At 40.4% G+C, this 22,537-nt stretch overlaps 4 protein-coding genes across 6 annotated transcripts in view; 2 read left to right on the plus strand and 2 right to left on the minus strand.

The window, feature by feature from the left end:
* The window catches only part of Nuf (rab11 family-interacting protein nuf), a 22,472-nt gene extending 17,881 nt beyond the window's left edge, over nt 1-4,591 (plus strand). Inside the window, exons 6-10 of the mRNA XM_071792252.1 lie at nt 2,051-2,215; nt 2,593-2,962; nt 3,158-3,303; nt 3,399-3,437; nt 3,525-4,591. Coding sequence (XP_071648353.1) covers nt 2,051-2,215; nt 2,593-2,962; nt 3,158-3,303; nt 3,399-3,437; nt 3,525-3,647 — 843 coding nt within the window. The 3' untranslated portion in view covers nt 3,648-4,591. The remainder of the gene's footprint in view (nt 1-2,050; nt 2,216-2,592; nt 2,963-3,157; nt 3,304-3,398; nt 3,438-3,524) is intronic.
* Nucleotides 4,592-5,991: 1,400 nt separating this feature from the next.
* Nucleotides 5,992-15,357, plus strand: Rn-tre (Related to the N terminus of tre oncogene). 3 transcript variants are annotated; one of them, XM_071792243.1, is made up of 9 exons: nt 5,992-6,270; nt 6,496-6,734; nt 6,819-7,142; nt 7,237-7,424; nt 7,748-7,908; nt 8,236-8,556; nt 9,122-9,257; nt 10,367-10,807; nt 12,264-15,357. In XM_071792243.1, exons 2-8 carry the CDS (start codon nt 6,583-6,585, stop codon nt 10,804-10,806), a joined length of 1,722 nt encoding a protein of 573 aa, XP_071648344.1. In that variant the 5' UTR covers nt 5,992-6,270; nt 6,496-6,582; the 3' UTR covers nt 10,807; nt 12,264-15,357. The 3 variants fall into 3 exon arrangements, with proteins under 3 accessions (XP_071648344.1, XP_071648345.1, XP_071648343.1); XM_071792244.1 differs by having other exon boundaries at nt 5,992-6,373; nt 10,367-15,357; XM_071792242.1 differs by having other exon boundaries at nt 5,993-6,270; nt 10,367-15,357.
* LOC139821303 (mitochondrial carrier homolog 2) lies at nt 14,884-18,510 on the minus strand. Its single transcript, XM_071792262.1, has 9 exons — nt 17,975-18,510; nt 17,564-17,896; nt 17,367-17,494; nt 17,170-17,254; nt 16,778-16,949; nt 16,585-16,716; nt 16,071-16,257; nt 15,868-15,935; nt 14,884-15,624 (listed from the first exon to the last, which is right to left on the minus strand). Exons 2-9 carry the CDS (start codon nt 17,571-17,573, stop codon nt 15,432-15,434), a joined length of 975 nt encoding a protein of 324 aa, XP_071648363.1. The 5' UTR covers nt 17,574-17,896; nt 17,975-18,510; the 3' UTR covers nt 14,884-15,431.
* An 833-nt stretch (nt 18,511-19,343) lies between these two features.
* LOC139821298 (uncharacterized) lies at nt 19,344-21,898 on the minus strand. Its single transcript, XM_071792245.1, has 2 exons — nt 21,758-21,898; nt 19,344-21,481 (listed from the first exon to the last, which is right to left on the minus strand). Exons 1-2 carry the CDS (start codon nt 21,851-21,853, stop codon nt 19,937-19,939), a joined length of 1,641 nt encoding a protein of 546 aa, XP_071648346.1. The 5' UTR covers nt 21,854-21,898; the 3' UTR covers nt 19,344-19,936.
* Nucleotides 21,899-22,537: the final 639 nt, after the last annotated feature.

Genomic DNA, 22,537 nt, shown 5'->3' on the forward strand with positions numbered 1-22,537 from the left:
ACGGCGTCCGCGCGCCGTCGTTTTCCGGGGAGGGGCCGTCCTCCGGGCCCGGCGCCGGTCTCGAGTACGACCTGTGGGAGGGCCAGTTCCAATTCGTCGGACAGCAATCGCCACCGCCGCCGCCGCTGCCGCCACGCAACGATCGACAGCAGCCTCGTCGCCGTGGGCACCGGCTCAGCGAGCAAGTAAGAGGAGAGCGCGACCGCGACGTCGGCGTCGCCGGCGCGGCGGGAAGCGCCCGCCGAACGAGATATTTTGAATTACAATCGCAGTATTCGATCTCGATTCGAATTCGAATTTGAATTCCTGCCGCGAGCGCGTGCATACTTTACTGCGCGTTACGGACTGTTACGGACTGTTATTGCGTATCTGTCTTCTCCGCGGAACAAACGCGGAGGCTATTCTCGTGTGGCCTCATCATCGGGGCGTATGCATATATCTAAACCGCAGATATATCCCAGCGAACGCCGATATATAACAGTTGATAACGTAACGAAATGTTAGTGGCTAGCTTACGAAGTTGCAACCATGTAACATAAATATAATATATTACATATAAATATATTAATATTATATGCATTAATATATAAAAGAGAATTATATAAATCTCGACTATATAAATATCTTAATTAGATATTTATATTTATATTTATATTCAGTGTTTGCTGGGATACGTCTCCAATTCGCAGCGGCGACGCTTCGCGCTGCGAATTGGACGTCTTATTGTTAGACACCGTTGAAAAAAAAAAAAACATTCGCACGGGGAATGGCAACGGTAACGGGCCTACGCGATGTTATATATCTTTCGATTATAGGCGTCTTAGAGGCGTATCAGCATTGATTATCGTTATCGCGAGAGCGATACTTTTCGACGATCCAAGGTAGCGACAAGTATTTCCGATCGTTGCGCAGAACGGAAAATCGCTGTTACATACGCGCGGCATAACTGCGAGACAACATAATCGAGCGGCGGGACACGAGGCGTGAAGGCGAGGCTTTATCGCACTCTCTTTGAGTTTTCCGCGGCGCGGGCTGGTATCCCGTGAAGTAAAAAGAGACAGGAAGACCGTAAGTAGTCCGTTTCCATTGATAGCCGTACGTGTGCCATTGATAGTCGCGGCAGCGTGGGCACGCTCCCAAAGGGAGCGTTTCCTTCAATGTACTTTCTCGGCGCGATTCCGCGCCTACGTAGCAGCTATTCGTGGACCCCTAGACCCCCATAGTGTCGATTGATCGATCCGTTCGCACTCTCGATGGCTTTTTGTCTTCTCGGTGAAGCCGCATTAGATTCTTAATCCTCGGTATGCTGTCTTCCCCCGTCAGTTCTATCTAGTTAAATAAAACCGTCATTCTAGTTCTCTCTATTGCCTTTACTACTGTTATATAAAATAGATAATAAATGTATATTTCAATCTACAAATCCTTATCTAAAGTACTTTATCCAGACTTATTTTATTCTTGCTACGAGTGTTTTGTTTATTGTTGTTTTATAATGTTCGCAAATGCCTACAAAAGATATTTTCAGTTTCTTGTCTTATTGCGGAACAGCAAAAATTTTCTAGACAGGAACTTGTCTTTGTATATTTTTGACAAGGACACATCGTCCGCAGGAAAGAACTTTTCTATTCCTATATATAGCCATCCTTCAGGAATTCGTATATCCATTGTTGACTCCCTCGTGACACAACGGTTTGCGAAAGTTTTCTTTGAATTCCAATTCAAATGAATTCTTTAGGCCGGAAACCTAAACCTAAAACACTTATCTGAAATCTACCTGAAATTTAAACAGCGACAGTTTGCAAAACATACTTGTGTGACATTCTCATAAAATTGTCCTCGTAGTAAAAAGTTTATCGTTGGACAACGCTGGTGAAATGGGAGCAATTTACTATTTATAACAGTTGAGATTTATCTTAATTTATTAGATTTATTTTAATTTATATCGCAATTAAGAACTACACTTATACTTTAGAGAGTCTCTGGAGTGAAACTTGAACTCGATTATCTTGATGCGTTTCGTGAAACTTCAAACTCCTTTTAAATGCCACAGGTTCAAATGATCCAAGAGCAAATGGATGCCTTAGCGGACACTAAGTCGGTCGGCGAGGAGAGGTACGCTCGAGCGAAACAGGAAAATGCAACGTTACAGGCGCGCATATTGATGCTCGAGGAAGCAGCCAAAGATGCGGAAACGAGGGCCGAAGAGAGACTTCAAGTGAGTAGCTCGATGTCGGCTAAAATTATCCATGATTAAACAACCTAATAAAAGAATGAAAAGTTTACGCTCTAACGTTCATTGTAAATACAGATCATTTTGTTAAATAAATTATATACGTATACATATATAATACATATACATATACAACTTTATGCAATAAAATAATACTTTTTCTGTTTTTAAGATATAAAATAATATTTGCATACGTTAGAAAATTGAAGATTTTTGTTTCTATATACTCTTCGACGATTTTCTATGATAAGATAAAAATGTATGTTTCTCATAAGGTAAAGTTTTTGTTTGCGGATCTTCTTTCTGGTCGCCATAAAATTATCATATTTTATTAAAAAGGTTTTTTTTTCTCCGCGTCATAGGCCGAGCAACGGAGACATCGGGAATTGGCGTGCCGCTTGGAACGAGAGCGTCAGTTGCAGCTGGAAAACTATGGCATCAAGCTACAGGCGGCGGAGGTGGACAACTCCAGTTTGCGGGAGGAGATCGCGCGAGTACGCGAACAGCTCGAGAGAGCGAGGGCGGATAAGACGCGGCTCGAGAACGATCTCCGGGAGGCCAGGAGGGAAGTGGACGGCGCACGCGAAAGTGAACGTCATGCGATAAGTCGAACTAACGAGGCTCATCATATGCTCGACGCCATGAGAGAGGAACTTTCGTTACGGAGCGAGGATCAGCAGAGAATTGAGGAACTGGTGCAGCAGGTGGCTCAACTTCAAGCTCGTAATAAAAGTACGTTCATTGTTATATCAACGAAACTATTAATCTCGGATGTCGCAAGCTTTCGAGAGTCGTTCGCTTTCGGCATTTCTATTGTGCGAAAACCTGCGTTTCGATCCTTGACTAAAATACGCAAAATTATTCTCTGAAATAAATCTTACTTTTATCCAGACACTATCTAATAACATTACGTTCATCGTTTTGCAGGCTTGGAAGAATCTCGGGACGAGCTGCAAGCCGCTGCGGCGTTACAGGCAGGCCGTGAACTTTTGATGCTGAATCCGTGTAACAATAATGCCGAGAAAGGTCCTAGTCTCGCTGTGGAATTGCTAGCCGGCATGAATCCAGATCAGGTATACTTTCTTGAGCTACATCGTCCGACGAACTTGTTCAGCGAACGATAAACGAATTTTATTAACATTGATTTCTTTCGTTTATTGCCTTACAGATAGATGGGGAATTCAACGAACCGTGCACGATCGCTGAAGTACGTATTAAAGTTAATCTAGAATTTCACAATCACAATAACTGATATTTTGAGAGCTTGATTAATTTGTAACATTTTACGTTACAGTTAAGACAAGCCCTGAAAGAACAGCAAGAAGTGAACACGCAACTGAGAACGTACATCGATGGGATATTACTAAACATCGTGGAAAATTATCCGCAATTGTTAGAAGTGAAGCAAACGCATTGAAACATAGCGCGCATAATCTATCCATTAGGTCCTGTTCGAATACTTTCGAGGCAGTTGTACGTTAATTTTCTTCGTTTGAATCGAGGAAGATTGGGGGCTGCCTAGAACTTGCCCGAAGAATATTTTGTATACATATTAATATTTTAGAATATTTAAATTTTCTCTCAGCGCAAAAGCACACTCAAGGTCAATTTTAACGGAATTCAAGCTTGCTTAAAATGGACAGTTTTCAAACAGCGCGAACTCTAAAAGACGTCCAAAGAAGCTTTGCAGAAAGAGCCAACAACTTAGAGCGTTTTCTAGGTGTCTTGGAGACTTCGGATTTCCTTATTATCGAAAATCGTAAACTCGATCGTTTGAGCTCTAGGCAGCAGCCGTCTCCGTACATCTAGAAACTAAAGTAATAAAGTAATAAAGTGACGCTACTGTAGTCGCAACGTGTGCAACGATACAAAAAGGATACGCGACTGATGTCACATCTCCGAGACGTCACGCCATTCGCGGATCTTTGAGCGCTTCTTTCCACTGCCGTCAAGCTTCGTCGCGCGAATATCATCATCGCCAGGATGGTGAGCGAATCTCGATTGCGCCTCTTGGACTCTGCACGTCGTCGGCAAGCTTATACGCACTTCGGTATACACGCGAGATCGTTAAGATATTCGTATATACGTGTTAACGATTGGTGTGCGAGATTGATGTTATCCAAATGAATATATACATATGTATGTATGTACGCGCGTATGCGCGCGCGTGTATTATGCGACAACGGAGATGACGTGACTGCATGATGTGTCGCGAAAAACTGTGATTGCGTTAGAGTACCTTTTAATTGAAAATTTGTGTCTCGGCGACACGCGCCTACGATCCTACGGGCGAAAACTCTGTACTCTAGATCTTTATACCGAGAGCTAGTAAAATTGCAATTAAACGATATTATATTTTGATATACTCGTCGTTTCGTCTCCTTTCCCGCTCTCCGAAGGCTGGTGCCGATTATTCGAGAAAGCTGGACGGCACACGCGTCTCAGCCGGAACTTCGGCTTTCGCCATCCCGGCTCGAGTGAATTCTCTTATCGGGATGTGTTTTCCTGATAACTTCGACGATTTCGAATCGGAGATCTCGAAAGGACGCTCGTTTCAACTTTCGCTACTTATCTTCTCGACATAAGGGGGGGGGGGGTTTAATAATTATTTATGCGTATAATTTTGTAAATATAATTTTGTAAACTTGCTGCGAGACACGCGATTGTGTGTTGTCTCTGCTAAACGAGAATTTTATTGAGAAATTTTCAGCCAGAAACTGGGACACCACCTCGTATTCATACGTGATCAGCATGTGGATTTAGAAGACTTCTAGGTCTCTGAGGTCTTGAAATTTCAGCTCGCTTGATGTATAGCCGCTTTAAGGGTCATAGTGTACCAGGAGAAGATATATGAAACGGGTTACTAAAAAAGAAATGTATTCAAATTATAATTACGCACATAACACTAGATGTTAACGAGTGAGTGGGAGAGGCGCGTTTGCGTTTTTAAAGCAATCGCAATTGCGTAAAGACGTGTCAAGCATGTGAAAATGACAATTTGTTAAAAAGATGAATAAAGACAGTTTGTTAAAAAGATTATTGTTTCTTATGAATTGAGACATTCGGATTATTCTGTATATTAATTTTTCAAGATTCTTTCTTCGAAAGAGATCGATCACAAAAATTTAAAAAATCTCCAAAGATATTCTTTTTACGTTTTAATGGTGTATTAATTGTGTAAGAAAACTGAAATCGAGCTTGTATTGCCGATTCCATCGTATTACTTATTATGTCTTTTATGTAGTTGTTATAAAATCTATAAAAGGATGGATCTCTTACATGCTCTGGAAAAAATTTCATATTTCAAATTTTATAACAAATTCTCAAAAAATATGTCAAAAAATTGTCGAAACGCAAAGGATAAAAAACTTCTAAATAGCTTATAAATTACTATATAAACTAACATCTTAAATCTATTAGATTCTCGAAAGACTCCGGACTCCAAATATTCGCTTTCTCCCACGGAAATATTTGATATTTGAACACGTATGTACCTTTGCCGCCGAATATCGCGCTCGACGTCCAAACGGCTGACTTCCGGTTTCTCATTTCTCAATAACGGATAACAATATAAAGGTACGTACGTAGGTGTCTGATAAAAATACAATGTCAATCAGTCAAATGCGTGCGCATATCAGCCCGCAACTTTCTTTTCCGCCGCTTTCCGTTTCAGCGGCCGATTATCGGCGGCTTTCATCGTTTTCAATCGTGAACCTAACCTAACATAACCTACGCCGCGAGAGCGCGCTACGGCTAGTATCGCGTCGTAGAAGGGGGGGTTAGCCGCCGCTGGTGTCTTCGTCGAGGAGGAGCAGAGAGGCGAGCGGCCCGAGGAGTTCAAATGTTGTGTCGCGTGCACCGTCTGCACCTCCTGGCCAGCGAGAAACCGGACAGATCCATTTCGCGCCTGCCCGGCCACCCGGTAGTCGCGCGTCGAGCTTAACCGCGACGGGCCCATCAGTCGTGCGTGGTCGCCGATGTGACGTTTTAACGGCGAAATCTGTTACGTTCCGGGCGGCGCGGACGCCGAGGAGATACACGTAATCCCGCATCATCACGCATTCCTGTCTCGCGCCACTTGTGCCACTTGGTCCCCGGGGCAAGCTTTTTAACAGACGACCTGACGATATCTGATAGAAACCTGTACACGTAAACACGATCCTGGCTACGCGTTGTTGATAAGAGTCCAGTCTGGGCACCGGTGGCGGAGTTTCATTGGCTTATGTGATGACTCTTCTACAGCGATATCCTTCTCTCCCTCACAGATGAAGCTGCTTGGCTGGACGCTGGTAGAGAGGTTCATTAACGAAACGGCATGCTTGTAAGAGTCTGGCCGCGCACCGTCACGTGGGATGAATGAGGAAGAATTGTTGAAACGGTCTGCCGCAGAGCGCGATAGGATTTTCAGTTGCTATGATCGCGGACGGGAGGGCGCCGAGATTGATCCCTGGGAGGATCCCGCCTACGAGGTTTATCACACTACGGATAGATATGGATTCATACAGTACGCATTGAAAGTTTTATGATTGTATACAAAGTATAATCTTGTGTTTAGTCGTCCAAGATAACTAGGTTTCTCTTGTTGCAGCGATAAGAGATTACCACAGAAGCCGGATTCGTATCAGGTCAAGTTACACCATGTGGAGATGGAGAGACTGAAGAAATGGGAGAAGATGACGAAGCAGTGGGACAGTGCCTCGACCAAGGAGAAACTGCGCCGTAGAATATACAAAGGGATTCCTAACAGATTTCGCGGTCAAGTATGGACCCTACTTCTAGGCATAAAGACCCTGAAGAAGGAGCAGGCGGGCAAGTACGAGGAGATGCTGCAGTTGGCTCGCCAGTGGTCCACGGAGATACGGCAGATCGATGCCGACGTCGCCAGACAATACAGAGATCATATTAACTATAGGTGCGACATTGACAGAAATAATACGTTTTCGTTGCCTCGTTACCGAGGCGTGTATCTGAAAAGAAATTGAAAAACCTGACGATGGTCTTTTCAGAGAGAGATATAGCATAAAACAAAAGTCCATGTTTTACGTACTGGCCGCCTACAGTATGTACAACATGGAGGTAGGATATTGCCAAGGAATGTCCGTATTAGCCGGTCTGCTGTTGCTTTACATGGACGAGGAAGACGCTTTCTGGGGCCTTTCTGTGTTACTTGCCGATCAAAAATACAGCATGCACGGTTGGATTCCTTTTTCCATATTAAAATAAGATAAATTTTTCTAAATGACATATAGTGTTCTCTTTAAAAAATATTAATGTCAGAAGAATTAAGTTATCGTCCATAGATTCCTGAATATGGCTAAACGGTAAGAATAAAAACTCATCATTGAAAAAAAATCTATTTGTGATGTGAGTTTTTGCATAAAATGATCATATAAATGGGAAAAAAAACAGCACAATGTAGTCTTTAAATGTTAAAGGTCAATCATATTTACGAAGCTCTGGACGGTACTGGCATTTAACGGTATATTGAAGTTTTTCTATGTACAATACGCTTTACAGGCTTTTACGTCGATGGATTTCCAAAATTAAACCGCTTCATAGAGCACCATGACAAGATAATGAACAAATTTTTGCCGAAACTGAAAAGGAAGATGGACAAATGTGGCTGCGATTCCATACTTTATGCGTTGAAGTGGTTCTTTGTTGTCTTTCAGGAGAGAGTAGGTTTTCTTCTATCCTTTTTTCTAGATTTGTGCTATCCCATTACCATTCCTTTTCTTTTTTTAATCGCTCGTTTTGCCTATAAAATTGTTCATGATGCTTTCTCAGTATTTAACTTTCTACTGTGTGATATACTGCTTCAGATAACAATTTCTAAATTCACAACAAACTGATCCAAATAGTTTTACTAAAAATTTTATGTGTTGAGTACAGTTTATTGGAAGCCTATTAAAGAATTTTTGTCACATATACATAAAGCTGTGTACATTGTATAATATTAGTGAATGTAATATTAAATATTGGCAATATTAATCTGCACTTTGTAGACTCCCGTTAGTCTCGGTCTCCGTATTTGGGACATATTTCTGTTGGATGGTGACCGTATTTTGCCGGCAATGGCGTATACCGTGATGAAACTGCATAAGCGCTATCTGATCCCGATGGAGAGCCTCGACGAATTCTGCAACTATCTGCAGATTAAGCTGGAGAAGGATTTTTGCTTCGATGATGACGCCGTGATAAGCGCGATGGAGCGCAGTATGGAAGAGTTAAAGCGTGCCAAATTAGATTACCCGGGTGCCCCGTTGCCGCACGAACTTCCCCGTTACCCGTTTGGCACTTTCCAGGAGCCTACTTTTACCAACAAGGTATTGCCAGAACACAATCTTTTGGCTCTTTATCGGCAGATAAATATAAAAAATGTGCTTTTGGCAACAGAGACACAATAGATGCGGTAGCAAACCATGTAAAGGGCCATGGGGCGCAGATAAAATCTCGCAAGCGTTTTTTTTTTAATTGAATATCATAATTAAAATCCTAACATATATATGTGTGTATGCATGTATGTTTTGTAGACAGATATATAGAGGCAACATTTATTAATTCGAACGTACTTCATTCACCTAGTAAATTAAATGTTACTTCCTTTAAAGTAGGACATTCCATAAGAGTTTTATTTAAATCTAATCAATAACTGCGCGTTCCGTTATTTTTCCGTTATTTTTCAGAAAAATTCAACGAGAAATATCGCATTAAAACACATTATTGATATTATATTTTAACGTATCACATTACAACGCAGCTATTTTTTTACAGTAAATGTTATGAGTTTGGGATCGAGAAATAGTTGTGTAACAGAAAAAATATCCATCACGAATATAATGTTTCGATGATTTGACTATGTTGTGATGGTATGCTCGTTACATTCGTTAGGTTGGGAGACGAAGCGAAGAGTTTAGCGAGGCTCAGCATGTAATGCGAGAGTCCGTGGCGCAGCGCAGGGACATGGCACTGATCGACGACGGCAGGGAGAGTACGACGCCTGTCGAACCGACCAGTGGCCTTGGCGGTGAGTTTAGAGATAGCCGCGACACGTTACACGGTAATAGCACAGACAGTACCTCGCGCCTCGAGCACGGCAGCGAGTCCGAGGATGAGGATGACGCCGATTCAAACGTCCGGATAACGGTTATCTACAACACTAGACTGTGAGCGGAACGGTGCTTCGTCGTGACGAATACCGCGGCGCGAACAAACTTTTGCTCAATAAGATCTTACAAGAATAATAAGTCTCGAATATATAGTTTGTAGAGAGCCGTTTTTTTTTTTTAGAAGAAACTACTACGATATTAAAGCGTAAAAAGTATGTTTTGTAAGATAGCACATAATCGTACAAAATAATTTATATACAACAGTTCTGTATAGGAAGGGTATATCTATAGGAAGGGTATCGGAAGTATTAATAGGATATTTTTCTATAATATTAAGTATCATAGGCGGTATGTTAATCTATGCGCTGTTGCTTCAGATCACGTGAAAAGTAGTTGGGAAGAGATATTAAAATATAATATATATTAATTAAATTAAAAATTTATATTTCACACAGATGCGTTTCAGGGATGCGCTGCACACTCAGAAGATAATTTATTGATGATAAACCTCTTATGAATATTCTTTTCATCTTTTCGTATATGTTTATGCTTAATAAACGTGTCAAAATTAACAAAGCCAAGTCTTGTATGATTTAACACAGCACACTCTATCCATGCATGCGAATCAAAAGATCCTACATTATTATAGAACCACTTCTAACACATTTAATATTATTCGTCCTAATCGATTTCATTATTAAGTCAATTTTATGTCCGGCGTACATTATATGAATAAATAAAAAAGGCTTATTGTGTACAATCATTAAGTTACCGTGAAGCATCCTCATGGAATGCAATCCTTAATAACTTTCATCTTTCACCAGTGCTTTGCATCATGTTCAATAACGCTGCTCTAAAGATTAAATTATTCAAAAAGTTGATATTTATTCGTATTGACTGATTGTACAATAAATAAAAATCTCGCCACCTTTTACTACTAATATAAATTTCCATATGAACGTGAATCGGTCTGTCGATATATTCCAATCGCAATTTTTAATCTCTAAGGAAGACTCTGTGTTCGCAGGAAGCAAATTCTCCTTCGATCCAAGTCTCGACGAGAACGCGTCCCCCGGCTCTCGTCGGTCGTTAGCCGAGACGTCGGTGACGTCGACAGCCGATTTGTCGGTGTTCAGCTCGGCGACACGTTCCCAGGCCCTGGACAACAGCCTGGACACCCAGAGCAATATCTCGAACGCGAGCTCGGGCAGCGGCGGCCTGCCGACGCCGCGGGCGACGCCGCATCAGCCCAGCCCGGACGTGGTGCGAATCTACGTGCCGTACACGTCGCCCACGTACACGTCGTCGGCGGTGGCCTCCTACAAGGACGACCTGCCGCGCACACTGCCCCGCTCTCTGGACACCAACAAGATCCGCATACGCGTCGATCCGGATCAGACGCCCATCGTCGAAAACCTGAAGCCGTTCACGCTCGAGAGTCCGGAAGTAGAGCTGGATTTGAAGTAGAGTGAGTCGAGCGAGCTACACGCGAACGTGAAGTCGTAAATGGCCGTTGATGTACGTACGATAGTTTTGGCGTCCTGGAAGTCGCGCGTTCCCGGCCAAGAGAAAGGCAATGCCATGACATTAAAGTCATCTGTTCAAAAGAAATACCGCTCTTTTTCTTTTTAAGTGGTTGATCGGATATTGGATATTAGTGTCGCCAAATATAATTAGTATTTTTAACATTCTAATTCTTAGCGTGTATTTAACATATTTTCTTTTACCTCTCTTGGAAAGCTGACACGAATCTCTTAAATATATATGTCGAAGATTTAATATTAAAGATAAAACATTTGCATATGAGTCTTGAGTATATGACTGAGGTATTTTTCAAGAGAAAAATGCGCGACTTCTGGCACACCCTATATATATCCTGCAACATTCTGCGCGTATGTGACAGAAGGAACAATGACAAATACGAAAGCTATTGTGTTAAATCTCAAGAGATCTCTTTATATAGAAAGCGTCAATTGATGAATTAAGATTTAGAAGTGAGAGAAAAATTAACGATGTACCCCGTTTCTAGAACGTAATCTTAAATACTTATTAACTACGATATAATCTTTGATATTCGTTATTCTTATAAATTGCATTTCAATTTAAAAATGTTGTAAAGTTGCAAGATCAATTGTATCTCAATTTTAGACAGGATCTATAAAAAAAAAAAGATCGACAATTACATTCCACAACTTACGGAGGTTCAAAGAGATTGAAGATATAAATGTTTCAATTTAAGAAATGTTAAGCGGGACGGAACTTATAATACTTCAATTTATCAAGATCGATAAATGAACGAAATGTCGCTGCATTTTGGCCTAATTTACGTTTCATGAGTGCGTTATATATAGTATCTTTCCATAGACACAGCAGAAATAGATGAAGCAATGCATTCCTGAACTGATGCCGACGAATGATCGGAGTGCGACAGAACAGAAAGTATAGTCTCTTCAGTTTCATACCATATCACAATTTTAAGCGAAATAATAATCTTATTATTTGCCTTACTCTTTACAATCGTTATATAGTAAAAATGTCAGAGTTCACATATTTGTTTTCAATGTTGATGTTTCGAATGCAATCGTACCGCTATATTTCAATTAAATTGATAGTAATAAATACCTATTTATGAAAAAAAATGTACTGATCGGCATATAATCGCGTACATTGTCGTGGCATTTTCTTAATGCTATCAATATTATCATGTCTATGCTCAATGATGCATAGCTTGCCCGATCTTGTTGTCAAACAATTTACACGTAAAGACAAACAGAACGTCCATATATTTCCTGTCCATATATTTTTATCGCACTTTTCACCATTCGTTGGCATAATGTTCTTTTAGGGAGAGATGAACAATGCATCGTTTATTCGTATTACGTCCACGGTTCTCTCTTGTATTTATCACGCAGTTTTATTTGCAGTTATTTCGTTTTTGGTTCCTACGAGGACAAAAGAACGCTACCACAGTATATTGAATCGTTATTAAGAATTAAGGCGTAGAAGATCCCGCTGTATATAAAACAAAGATGTACCTAGAGGCAAATTCATTTTTTTACTAACTATATATTGTAAAGAATTGAGTTCCGTTAGATAGATACATAATCGATAGATATAAATCTCGTTAAGCTCTAATATAACCGAATTTTTGTAACGTAGCTACATAAGAAAAAATAGATTTGTCTCTGGATGTGATGCGTTTCGCTACTAAAATTTCTGGTCAAGATCACGCCACAGTGATTTCGTTTTGTTTCCGTTAAATTTATAGAGTAAAACTTCGTCAATGACGATTTATCTTACGGGCAACCGTAAGCTGGTAAACGAATTTATTAGCACACTTCTCAGTGATGGGGAAATGTATTGCTTATTTATGCGCTCACGAGCCAATTGTATCTGCCTCGAGAGAAAAAAACCTACTCATACTATTAAGTATTATGCTGCCTTGGTAATATCTCTTTACTTTAAGTTTGTTCTCTCTTTCATCTTCTCATTTTCTTTTCTCGCAATTATTCCCGTATGTTGTAAGAAAGATACTTTTGTACATACGCATAATATTTACATATTTAAAGAACGAAATGGAAGAAAGGATTTTATGTCAAAAAGCGAATAAAACTCCTCAAATGTAGTCGAGGTCAAGCTCCTCGTGTCGTAGAATGTGAATACTGAACAGTTTTCGATTTGTGCTCCACCGAAAGCATTTGTATTATTTGATTGTAAGCATCGCATTTGGATGTGTGCCCCTTGCTTTCGATTTCGCCAACATTCCCGAAAACGCGCGCCGTATTCCTCGATGTATATAGCCTTGCGGATAGAGAGCCTAAAAAAAAAAGTTATCCCCATGCGTAAACGCGGACTCGGCAAACAATCGATTGTTATACCTAATAATGATAGCGTAAGAAAAGCGATGTTGATTAAATAAATATTAAATGTTGATCGTCCGGATCTTTATCGTGTTACGCAATAACAGGTTGATAGAATTAAAATAATCTATCATAAGTTCCTCTCCGATTATTTTTGACGCGATTCGGAACAGTTGTAACAACGATGGCCTTACTTTCGATTAGTTCAGCGAGAAAAAGATTTCTCGAGTGGCGCGACAGCGAAACATTACGCCGCATATTAATTCAAATACAGTTTTCGTTTATTGTTTTTTTTTTCTTCAAGTTAGACTGTCTCGTAGAGACTAAGCTTTTGTTGACATGTGTAAAATAATGCAATATCTTGCCAGGCATGACATAAATAATGCAATTAATAAAGAACTAGTGAGAAAAATGTTAAACAGAAGTTAGATATAGCGCTGATCGGTGTTGCAACGCGTTCATGTAACCTGCTTGAGAAAATCAAACTCGATATAGTCGACCGAGTCACTAGGAAGAAAAATGTATTAAGCAAGAGACCTTACAAAAGCGTACGGAAATTGTTATACACTGGTAGATCAGAGTCTGTGACCGACAATGCTGATAATGCCTAGCATGTAGTTACAAATCTCGAACACAACTCGCGTTTCTCATTAATTACATCTTATCTGGTAGAGTTGTATAAATAAATTTGATAACTGGCGTCAAGGTACGAAAGATACCGACGAAATACGCGGTGATCTCTGTCATGATGCAACGATATTATTCATTTCGCGTTATCCAAGTATAATTTAATTCTTAAGAGGCAATTCTCCGAAGCGACGACCAATTATCACTGCATTTATCCGATCGTGAGCGAGACGATAAATTTCGATAGGTATATAAATATGATAAAGTAATTTAACCGGTGCGAGAAGAGTAAAAGCAATCACTTTATTATTAGGTCACAAATGCGAACATTTGTTACTTTACTAGGAGTAATTTCGAGAGTCCCCGCTTCAATAGATTTAATTAGAAATAATTTAAGTGCGCGTGAATTTTTTTTTATAATCATAAATACAGCATGTCCAGAAGTTATTCTCCGCTTCTTAACGGATCTCTCTTGCAAATCTCTGAGAATTTGGCGAAATACAATAGAAAAACTAATTTCAATTGCATTTTACATCTGTACAAAAAAAATCCGCGTAATTTTCGGCGTCAGCTCGGAGACAATTTCACTAAATTTCGAATCGATCTCTCATCAAATGCCAAATTTATCGTTAAAGTTTGAAACGGCATGAGTAACGTTATGAGACGCGCTGTATATATTCTCTGTTCATTATTCACATTCGACTGGCTACTTTTGTACAGGCGGAATATAGTCCTAACGTAATGCCTGAGGAAGAACAAGTGTGTACAAACACTTTTAAGACACTATTAGCGCGAGTCAATATTTTTTTTATACGTGTTAATGACGGGAGATGTAGCTTAGGCTCTCGCGCGTTATTTTTCTGCTGTTTTCCTTATAGGACAGTATACATATATACATATACATATATATATAGGATGATGTTTATAATCCGACGAATGCAATACTCATCGAAATCTTATCAATTATCGAGAGGGGAGGGGGAGGGGGGCCGCACTAAGTCGATTAATTGTCGAAACAATAAAGTCTAATTGTCAACATAGCAAAAATACAATCTCGCTTCTTCCAGCATTACTTTTTATTGTGCAACTATGCGGTGTTTTCCAATTTATTTATTTTTATTTACAAGTACTGTTGCATATCTGATCTGAAAATTATAGGATCGATCGAGATGACTGTAGGCGGATATGACGTTACTTTCTCAAAAATTAGATTAAAATTAGTCATCATAAAATGGCTAAGAAATGACGTCTCGAAGTCATTATAAATGCGCATTAAGGACGATTTATCTAATGATTGTTAATTTTTTTAGTTACCTTCTAACTGCAATCATCTCAATCGATCTTACTTGATTTGCCTTCTTTTTTATTATTTTTATTGATAACGACTTGATCTTATAAGGATGTTCAGTGCGCAGAATTCTTGTATGATCCTATAGAAATTCGTTGCAACCGAACCGAACTTTCATTTTCCTTTTCCTTTTTATATGGCTATATGTGTACACTGTATAAATAAAACGTCAAATGGACACGACTATTTGTCGACTCATTTGGTTTTATAACAGGCTTATTTGGCTTGTAACAGACTTGTCTTACTTGAAGCTCTCATTAAGAGCTGGGCTGATAAAAATGATCGCCCATGATCGGTATCAGCTTGCCGTTCAGCAGCATTTGCGGCCCGGTGTAGTAACGCCATAACAGGCTACTGCCTCTCTTTAGCTGGTTGTGAGCTGACAGATGGGACCAGCAATGCAGCCAGTTCTTGTAGATCGGCATGTGCGGTGGAAGACCGGCTACCAACCTTGAACAGAATTTTAATGAACGTATTAATATTTCCGCGAAATGTCAGAGATTCTTAATTCGATTGATCTCACTCAATTTTGAATGGTTATTTTTAAAATATAAAACTGCGTATATAATTTTTAATATTTCTAAAATAATTATATCTATTATTTTTAGTTATGCGGTGGAAATATATTTTGTCATAAGATACAAAAAGTAAAAATTATGTCATCTAAAATGTTGAACATGAGATTCTACTTACCCACAATCATTTACTGCCATGCAGTGCGACACCACTAGGAACGGGTACATAACAGTCGTAGCTACAAACTGTAATAATATTTTGTTTTAAAAAGTACGTCTGAACCTTATGCACGAAATATTTAATGCATTAGTTCTGAGATACATTGTGTAAATATGTATCAGAGCACATTTTTTTAAAAAACATATTGAACTTGCGCTTACTTTCATGGTCGATGCAGTATATGGTTTCATCGCCGGCTCCTGTAGAACATAATTATTTATGGCGTATGTGGAGATGCCAGTTAGAACTATGACTGCGGCACTTCCTATAACACGCGGTATCAGTCCTGCGTAATATCCTAGGATCCCATTCTCCCTGTAGATCTCCAGGAACGAGCCGAATAGACTACTAATTGTGAGAATAAATAACAATAAGTAAATTTTGTTATCACGACAAATGATCAGCCTGTGGAGAAGAACGCAAATTTAACAAATTTAAAAAAAACTACATTCAAAACTGTCTCTTTAAATCTGACAAAGAAGAGTGCGATGTGTACACAAATCTTTTCTTTTATTTTTATAAGTAATAAACGCAAAAAAGTTCTTTTAACAAATTATTAAAAAATTTCTCAGCATTACTTCTCTTTTCTTGCTAGATGACATACATTTTAATTGAAACAGATTCGTTCTTTTTTCTCCAGGCATCTAGGATATTTATGCTACATATTTATAATACCTATATTTTGTTTCTCCGCCTACAAATTGCGCCATCATCCTTAACGAAATGACTTCCAAAGGATGGCTAACTACGATCGCGACTGTTCTACTGATTACATCCCTGACGATCTCGTTTATGCATTTTTTACGTCTGTAAACGTGAGAAATTATACATTTGTTGTTCATTTTTCCTTCCTTCCCTCAATACACACCTCACGCTCTCGTCCTCGTCGTCTTCATCTTCGTTCTGCTCCACCGCTCCATTAGGCTGGAGATACTCCAAAGTTTTGTCACACGCTATCGTGCTAACTGTGTAGGAACATACCTTGGGCACTAAGCCTCTGTAGCAGCCAATGAAGCCATCTACGCTCTTTATGTGTTTAACTGCAAAAAATAATGTAGTATGTAAAACAAAATAATAATAAAGCAATATGATTTCAAGTAGGAAAAGTCAAAACAATCTTCTGTAGGTTGTATGAAGGATTTTACTCAACGTAACGTAATATAAATAATTACGTGCAATATAAATTGTCCAATCTCTTTTTTAATCCAGAAAATCAAATACAGAAATACTTCTCGGATTTTAAATTAAAGCTAGACTTACTATACGTGAAGGCATTAGGTAGTTTTAGCGCTGGCTTTCCGAACAACGTTACAGTTGGTTTCGGTGGAACAGGTTCATGTCCGATCTGTGCAATAAGACATAAATATATACCTGTTTTCTTTCGATAACATTTCGTCTCGACAGATCGTGCGCCGTTTTACATGAGAATTCCATTAGTATCAAACACCTGTCTTTACCTGTATCAGAACCTTTGCGTACTCGATAGGATAGGAGATCGCATTTATTAAAATGCGACCAGCTATGTCCGACCACAGGATCTCCGTTTCTTTCGACTTTGCAGGGATGTTTCTAGACCTCCTCTTCTCTGTGGAAAACGTAAAATCAACAGAAGCTTGTTCCCACAACAAAGTATTCTTATCTCGTAGAGACTTACCAGGTCTCATTGTTTAAGGTCACAAGTTGATATCACAGGATAAATTCCTCTCGCAAAACTCCTCCTCGCTCCTAAACCGGCAAAAGACAGCCGTCGACGGGACTTAAAGCCAATCGGGATCAACGTCGCCGTGATATATTCCCATTTGTCTTCGATCACAAGTCGTCGAGGGTCCCTCTCACCGGCATCACGCTCGTGATGCTCGTCTACCTGCAATGTTCTTTGCACTCCGGGTGCAAGGTCAAGTCCAGCCCTGACGTCGACAAGCAGATAAGCGCCTAGGGGAGATTATCTCTCCATCGAAGACGTCAAAGCCTGTCGCGAGGTTGATCGCTGCAATCAGAACAGAAGTTAAAAAGGTTACGTCCCGGCGTTAATCGACAATTATGGAATCGTCTCTTTCCGCCGCACCTTCAAAATTTTACTCTCGCCACTTCAGCATTCGGTTATCCACAAATAAGAGTTGAGGTCATCCAAGTCCTCGTGCGTGTCTTTAAACAACTGAAGCGGCTGAAACCTCCGAGAGCCTATATCTATCTCTCCTCCTCTACCTTTGCCGATTGCTCCGAGCTCTCCCACCACTCGCACTAGTAGCTGTCCATTCCTAACCTCTAACGACCGGGAACACCGGGTCGAGAGCCTCGAGCGATCGATCGCGCCGCGAAGGTAAACGCGTTTTCCTTCTTTCCCGTTTTTTCTCCTTCCTCCGCAACCGTCGGGACGTTCCCCACGTCGGTTTCGCTTCACTCGGGATTTCACGGGGATTCGAATCGGCGCCCCTCGCGAGCGGAGTGACAGAAGGAACGAAGGAGCGACGAGCACGACGTCGCTCGAATTCTCGATTCGCGTGACGTACGTTACATAACAAACGAAGTGATCCTAACCTCCGAGAGCTGGCGAGGTCGGCCGACCGATGCGGCTTGTAAACTGTAAGCGATTCCCGTTTATTTCGGCTTGTTCGCTTTATTTTTGCCACCCAAAGTTTCGCCAGCCTGACCGTGTTACTTCGCAAAACTTCATCGCGGCGTTTTAAGAGAACGCGACTTAGCTCCTTTCTTGATCTTTCTCTTCTTCTTCTTCTTCTTCGGGATTATATGGCACCGGATAGAAAGCAAAGTCCACCCGTACGGGCCACTTGATCTCTCTCAAGTGGAATTTTCACCTGACGGTAGGACACTCACGGATATCTTGTCGAATTTTCCAGTTTGATGGAGTCTGCCAGTTTCAAGAGCATCAGGATCACGATCAAGCGGAACCTGTTCTGCATATTATTCCCCACGTTCACGGTGCTCGCGATTTACGCGGACCTGAGGCACACGGCTCGCTGGAAGCGCCAACTCGCCGAGCAGCAGCAGGACAAGTGAGACCGTCGGAAGCATGGGCGCCCTCCAGAAGCACTGGTTGGCGCACAAGCACATCTACAAGCTGTACTGGACGCTGATCTTCCCCATCACGGGCTGGATGATCGGCCATAAGCTGGAAAAGTTGGAGACGGAGAGGATGACGATGTTCAGGGACAAGTCGGCATTGTACGGCAGAGAGTTAAAGCCTGGGGAACCACCTTCCTGGCCGTACTAGCTATCCCTATGTTATATACATCGTGTTAAATCTTAAGAAGTCGCAGAATCAGTTAGTCCTTGTGTAAGTTATACAAATAAATGTTTGAATGAGAAGCACAGGAGTCGATATATCTCAATAATACACACGTGTAGTTTAAATTAAATGACGCAAGGTGTTTAAGAATATATTATGTTTAAGAAGATATAATCTGTGTCTTTATTGGTAACGATGCGATATAATTTGACGCATATATACATATATACAAGTTGCAACGTGTATCGCTGTCACTCAGCGGTCGCTATGAATGCGATTTCCTAGCGAACAGACAGTAAATACGGAATTACCTTGCTAACGTAACGAATTCGATATATGTATACACAAATTTACAGCTGTACAAATCGCATTAAATTGATATTATATTAACACTGCGCAGACACCGTGTTTTTGGAGCACTTACTCGGACACCCTGAAAATTTTAAGTCCAAAGAGTTTTTAAAAGCGTTTCTATGTTGCAAAAAATCTATAAAAATTCATGTATCATCTTTAAGATTTCAAAAAGTGTGATTTCTATACTTTTATATAAAGCTGGAACAATTTTTGCAATTTTTTTTAAGTGTTGAAATGTCAGGAGAAAACTAAAATACGAAAAATCGACTGTGCCTTATAAAGGTCCACGGTGTCCGCGCAGTGTTAAACTGAGATCGTCACGAGTGTCCAGAGATCCTTGTAAACTCGAAATAATATGTAAAACTATTCCTCAAGTTATCAGATTCTCGTTTTAGACACTATTGTATTACTAATAGTACTAACGTGTTAACGAAATAGGAAGAATTTTTTCGACTTCTTCTTCTGAATTTTATTCGTCGTATGGCACGCGACGTTCTCCTTGTTCTCAGTCGATTGTTTGGTCTCTGCCGATTGTTTGGTCATCGAATCATACACTTGGCGTTTCTTTTGCAGCTCCTCGTTCGTTTCGCTGGTCCAGGAGACCGGCCTATCCTTGGAAGCGCTGGACAGATTTTGACGGCTATGTCTCTTGCTGCCGATTTCTAGATCGAGATACGAGGACAACCTGTTTTCCGTGTAGTCGGTCTTGCTCGATGGGATGCTCGGAATGCGATCCACGAGTCCGTAATTCTGGAACCCCGCTTCGTTCTTCTGCAAAGCGCATATATTGTCACTGACTTTCCGAAAGATTTTCTCCTCTTCGATCACGGGATCGAGTCTCTCCTCGACTACTTTTTGCAGCTTGCCCATGGTATTGCCCGTGGTATCCTTGTGCCTGGGGTGTCGCTCGCTCGCCGACCTCTGGAATACATGCGGCTTCTGGTAAAGCGCCGGGTCAAACCACTGCGACGTTCGTAATTTGGGTGAATCTTGGCTGGCGGCTGACAACGTTGAGTTTAAGTCGTCGTAATTCATCCTAGGTCGTTCTCTGTATCTCACGGAAGCATACGAATGAGTCCTCGAAACAGAGGATTTCCTCGATGACGAATTTGAACGCGTCGGATGTATTATTTTTTTATTAGATTCTTCCCTCCTGTGCCTTTGGTCGAAGATAGGATTAACTTGAGGATTTTTTGGGATCTCCACTCTTCTCGGAATCTCCACTTTTCTCGGAACCTCTTCTTTCCTCGCAACCTCTTCCCTTTTCAAAATATCTTCTTTCTTCGTGACATCTTTCCTTGGAATTTCTCCCTTTTTCGAAATATCTTCTTTCTTTGGAATTTCTTCCTTTTTCGAGATATATTCGTTCCTCGTGACATCTTTCCTTGGAATTTCTTCCTTTTTCGAAATATCTTCTTTCTCTGGAATTTCTTCCTTTTTCGAGATATCCTCTTTCCTCGTGACATCTTTCTTTGGAATTTTGTATTCCGAAAGATTATCGCCGGATTTCTCGATATCGGATAAAATTCGTGCCGCTTCCTCCAGCCTTCTATCCACCAACGGGTTTATTTGCAGTTTTAACAGCTCGTCCACTTGTCTCATTTTATCATTAAGTATTCTCTCCGCGATCCTCAGCTTCTTCTCTTTCCTGAACAGCTCCCTTTCTCTCTTTTGCAGATTCATCTCCCTCTCTCGCAGCATGGTCTCGCGATCTTTCAGGACCTCGATTTTCTGCAGCCAATTCCCTTTAAAGATCTCATCGCTGATTTCCTCGGGCGATGAAACCGACGAGGTGCAGCCGTTCTTGTAACCGTGACGACAGTAATCGCTCACCTTGGTGTCCAAAGAGTTTTCGCTTCTCTCGTCGATCGATATCAAGCTGTTGATCCGACTGAAATGTCTCACAGGATACAACGACTCCTCCGGTCCAACCGACGATTGATACTCCGTTTTTTGTACAGACAGGTGCTCCTTAGAACAACAAGAACGATCATTTTTATAATGTTTAACGATGTCGTCGTCGTAACGTTCGTCGAGTGGCGTCTCAGTCTCGTTCGTTGTGCCTTTCACGATTTTTATTAAACCGATCAATTTGCCGTTCTCGGCGGAGAACCGCGCGAATTCCTCGCGTTTGTCGTACGAAGCGAGCAACGCATCTTTCTCGCGTTCCGTATTATTCCCGGATGTGTTTTCGCTCTTAGTATTAAACTGTTTCGCGATCTCCCGCTCTTGGATCTGATTAATCACCTCCAAATTCTCCGCCTCGGGCAGGATGTACGTCTCGACTCTGTACAGGATTGGATTCATGGCCGACATCGTCAATATCTCCTTGGACCCTTCCATTAGATTAAGAGAATAAGATCTCTTATCCAATTAATCTCTTAATCTCTCCCGGAATAAGACCCCGTCGAAATTTGTTATGTCAAACGCTCATTTCTGCAAAGAATATACAGATATTAGATATTGATTAAAAATGCACGTCACAAATAAAAATTATAAATCTGCAATAATGTTAATTGCAAACGGACATATCAGTACGATGATAAACGGCTGTTTGAATAAACAATTGTTTGCAATTGTTATTTTCAAATATTTACATTATTCTTTTATTATATTTTGATATCATTAAATTCATATTATTTTAATATTATTAATTATTAAATTATTGAATTAATATATATATTTAAATTCACTAATAATCGTAATAATTATTGAAATTATTGTGACTAAACAACAGGCTTTTAAATTATATTAACTCTAAAATGTTTAAAGTTAATATACTTACGTCTAAATATGAAAGAAAATTACTCAAAATACCAATGTGACTCTTTACTTATCCAATTAGAACAGATCCACGAAAAGGATGCCAGAAATCCAAGAAATTAACACAATAATCAAAATTTGTGCTTTGTTTTTTGAAAAACGTCCTGGCGTACATTCTGGAAGCGAAGAGAATCAAACGGTAAAAGAATCGAATATTGTGGATCTATTTTCTGAAAATTCGTGATTTTGGGATTAATATAATTG

The sequence above is a fragment of the Temnothorax longispinosus genome, chromosome 11 (genome assembly GCF_030848805.1).
Source record: "Temnothorax longispinosus isolate EJ_2023e chromosome 11, Tlon_JGU_v1, whole genome shotgun sequence".
NCBI lineage: Eukaryota > Metazoa > Arthropoda > Insecta > Hymenoptera > Formicidae > Temnothorax > Temnothorax longispinosus.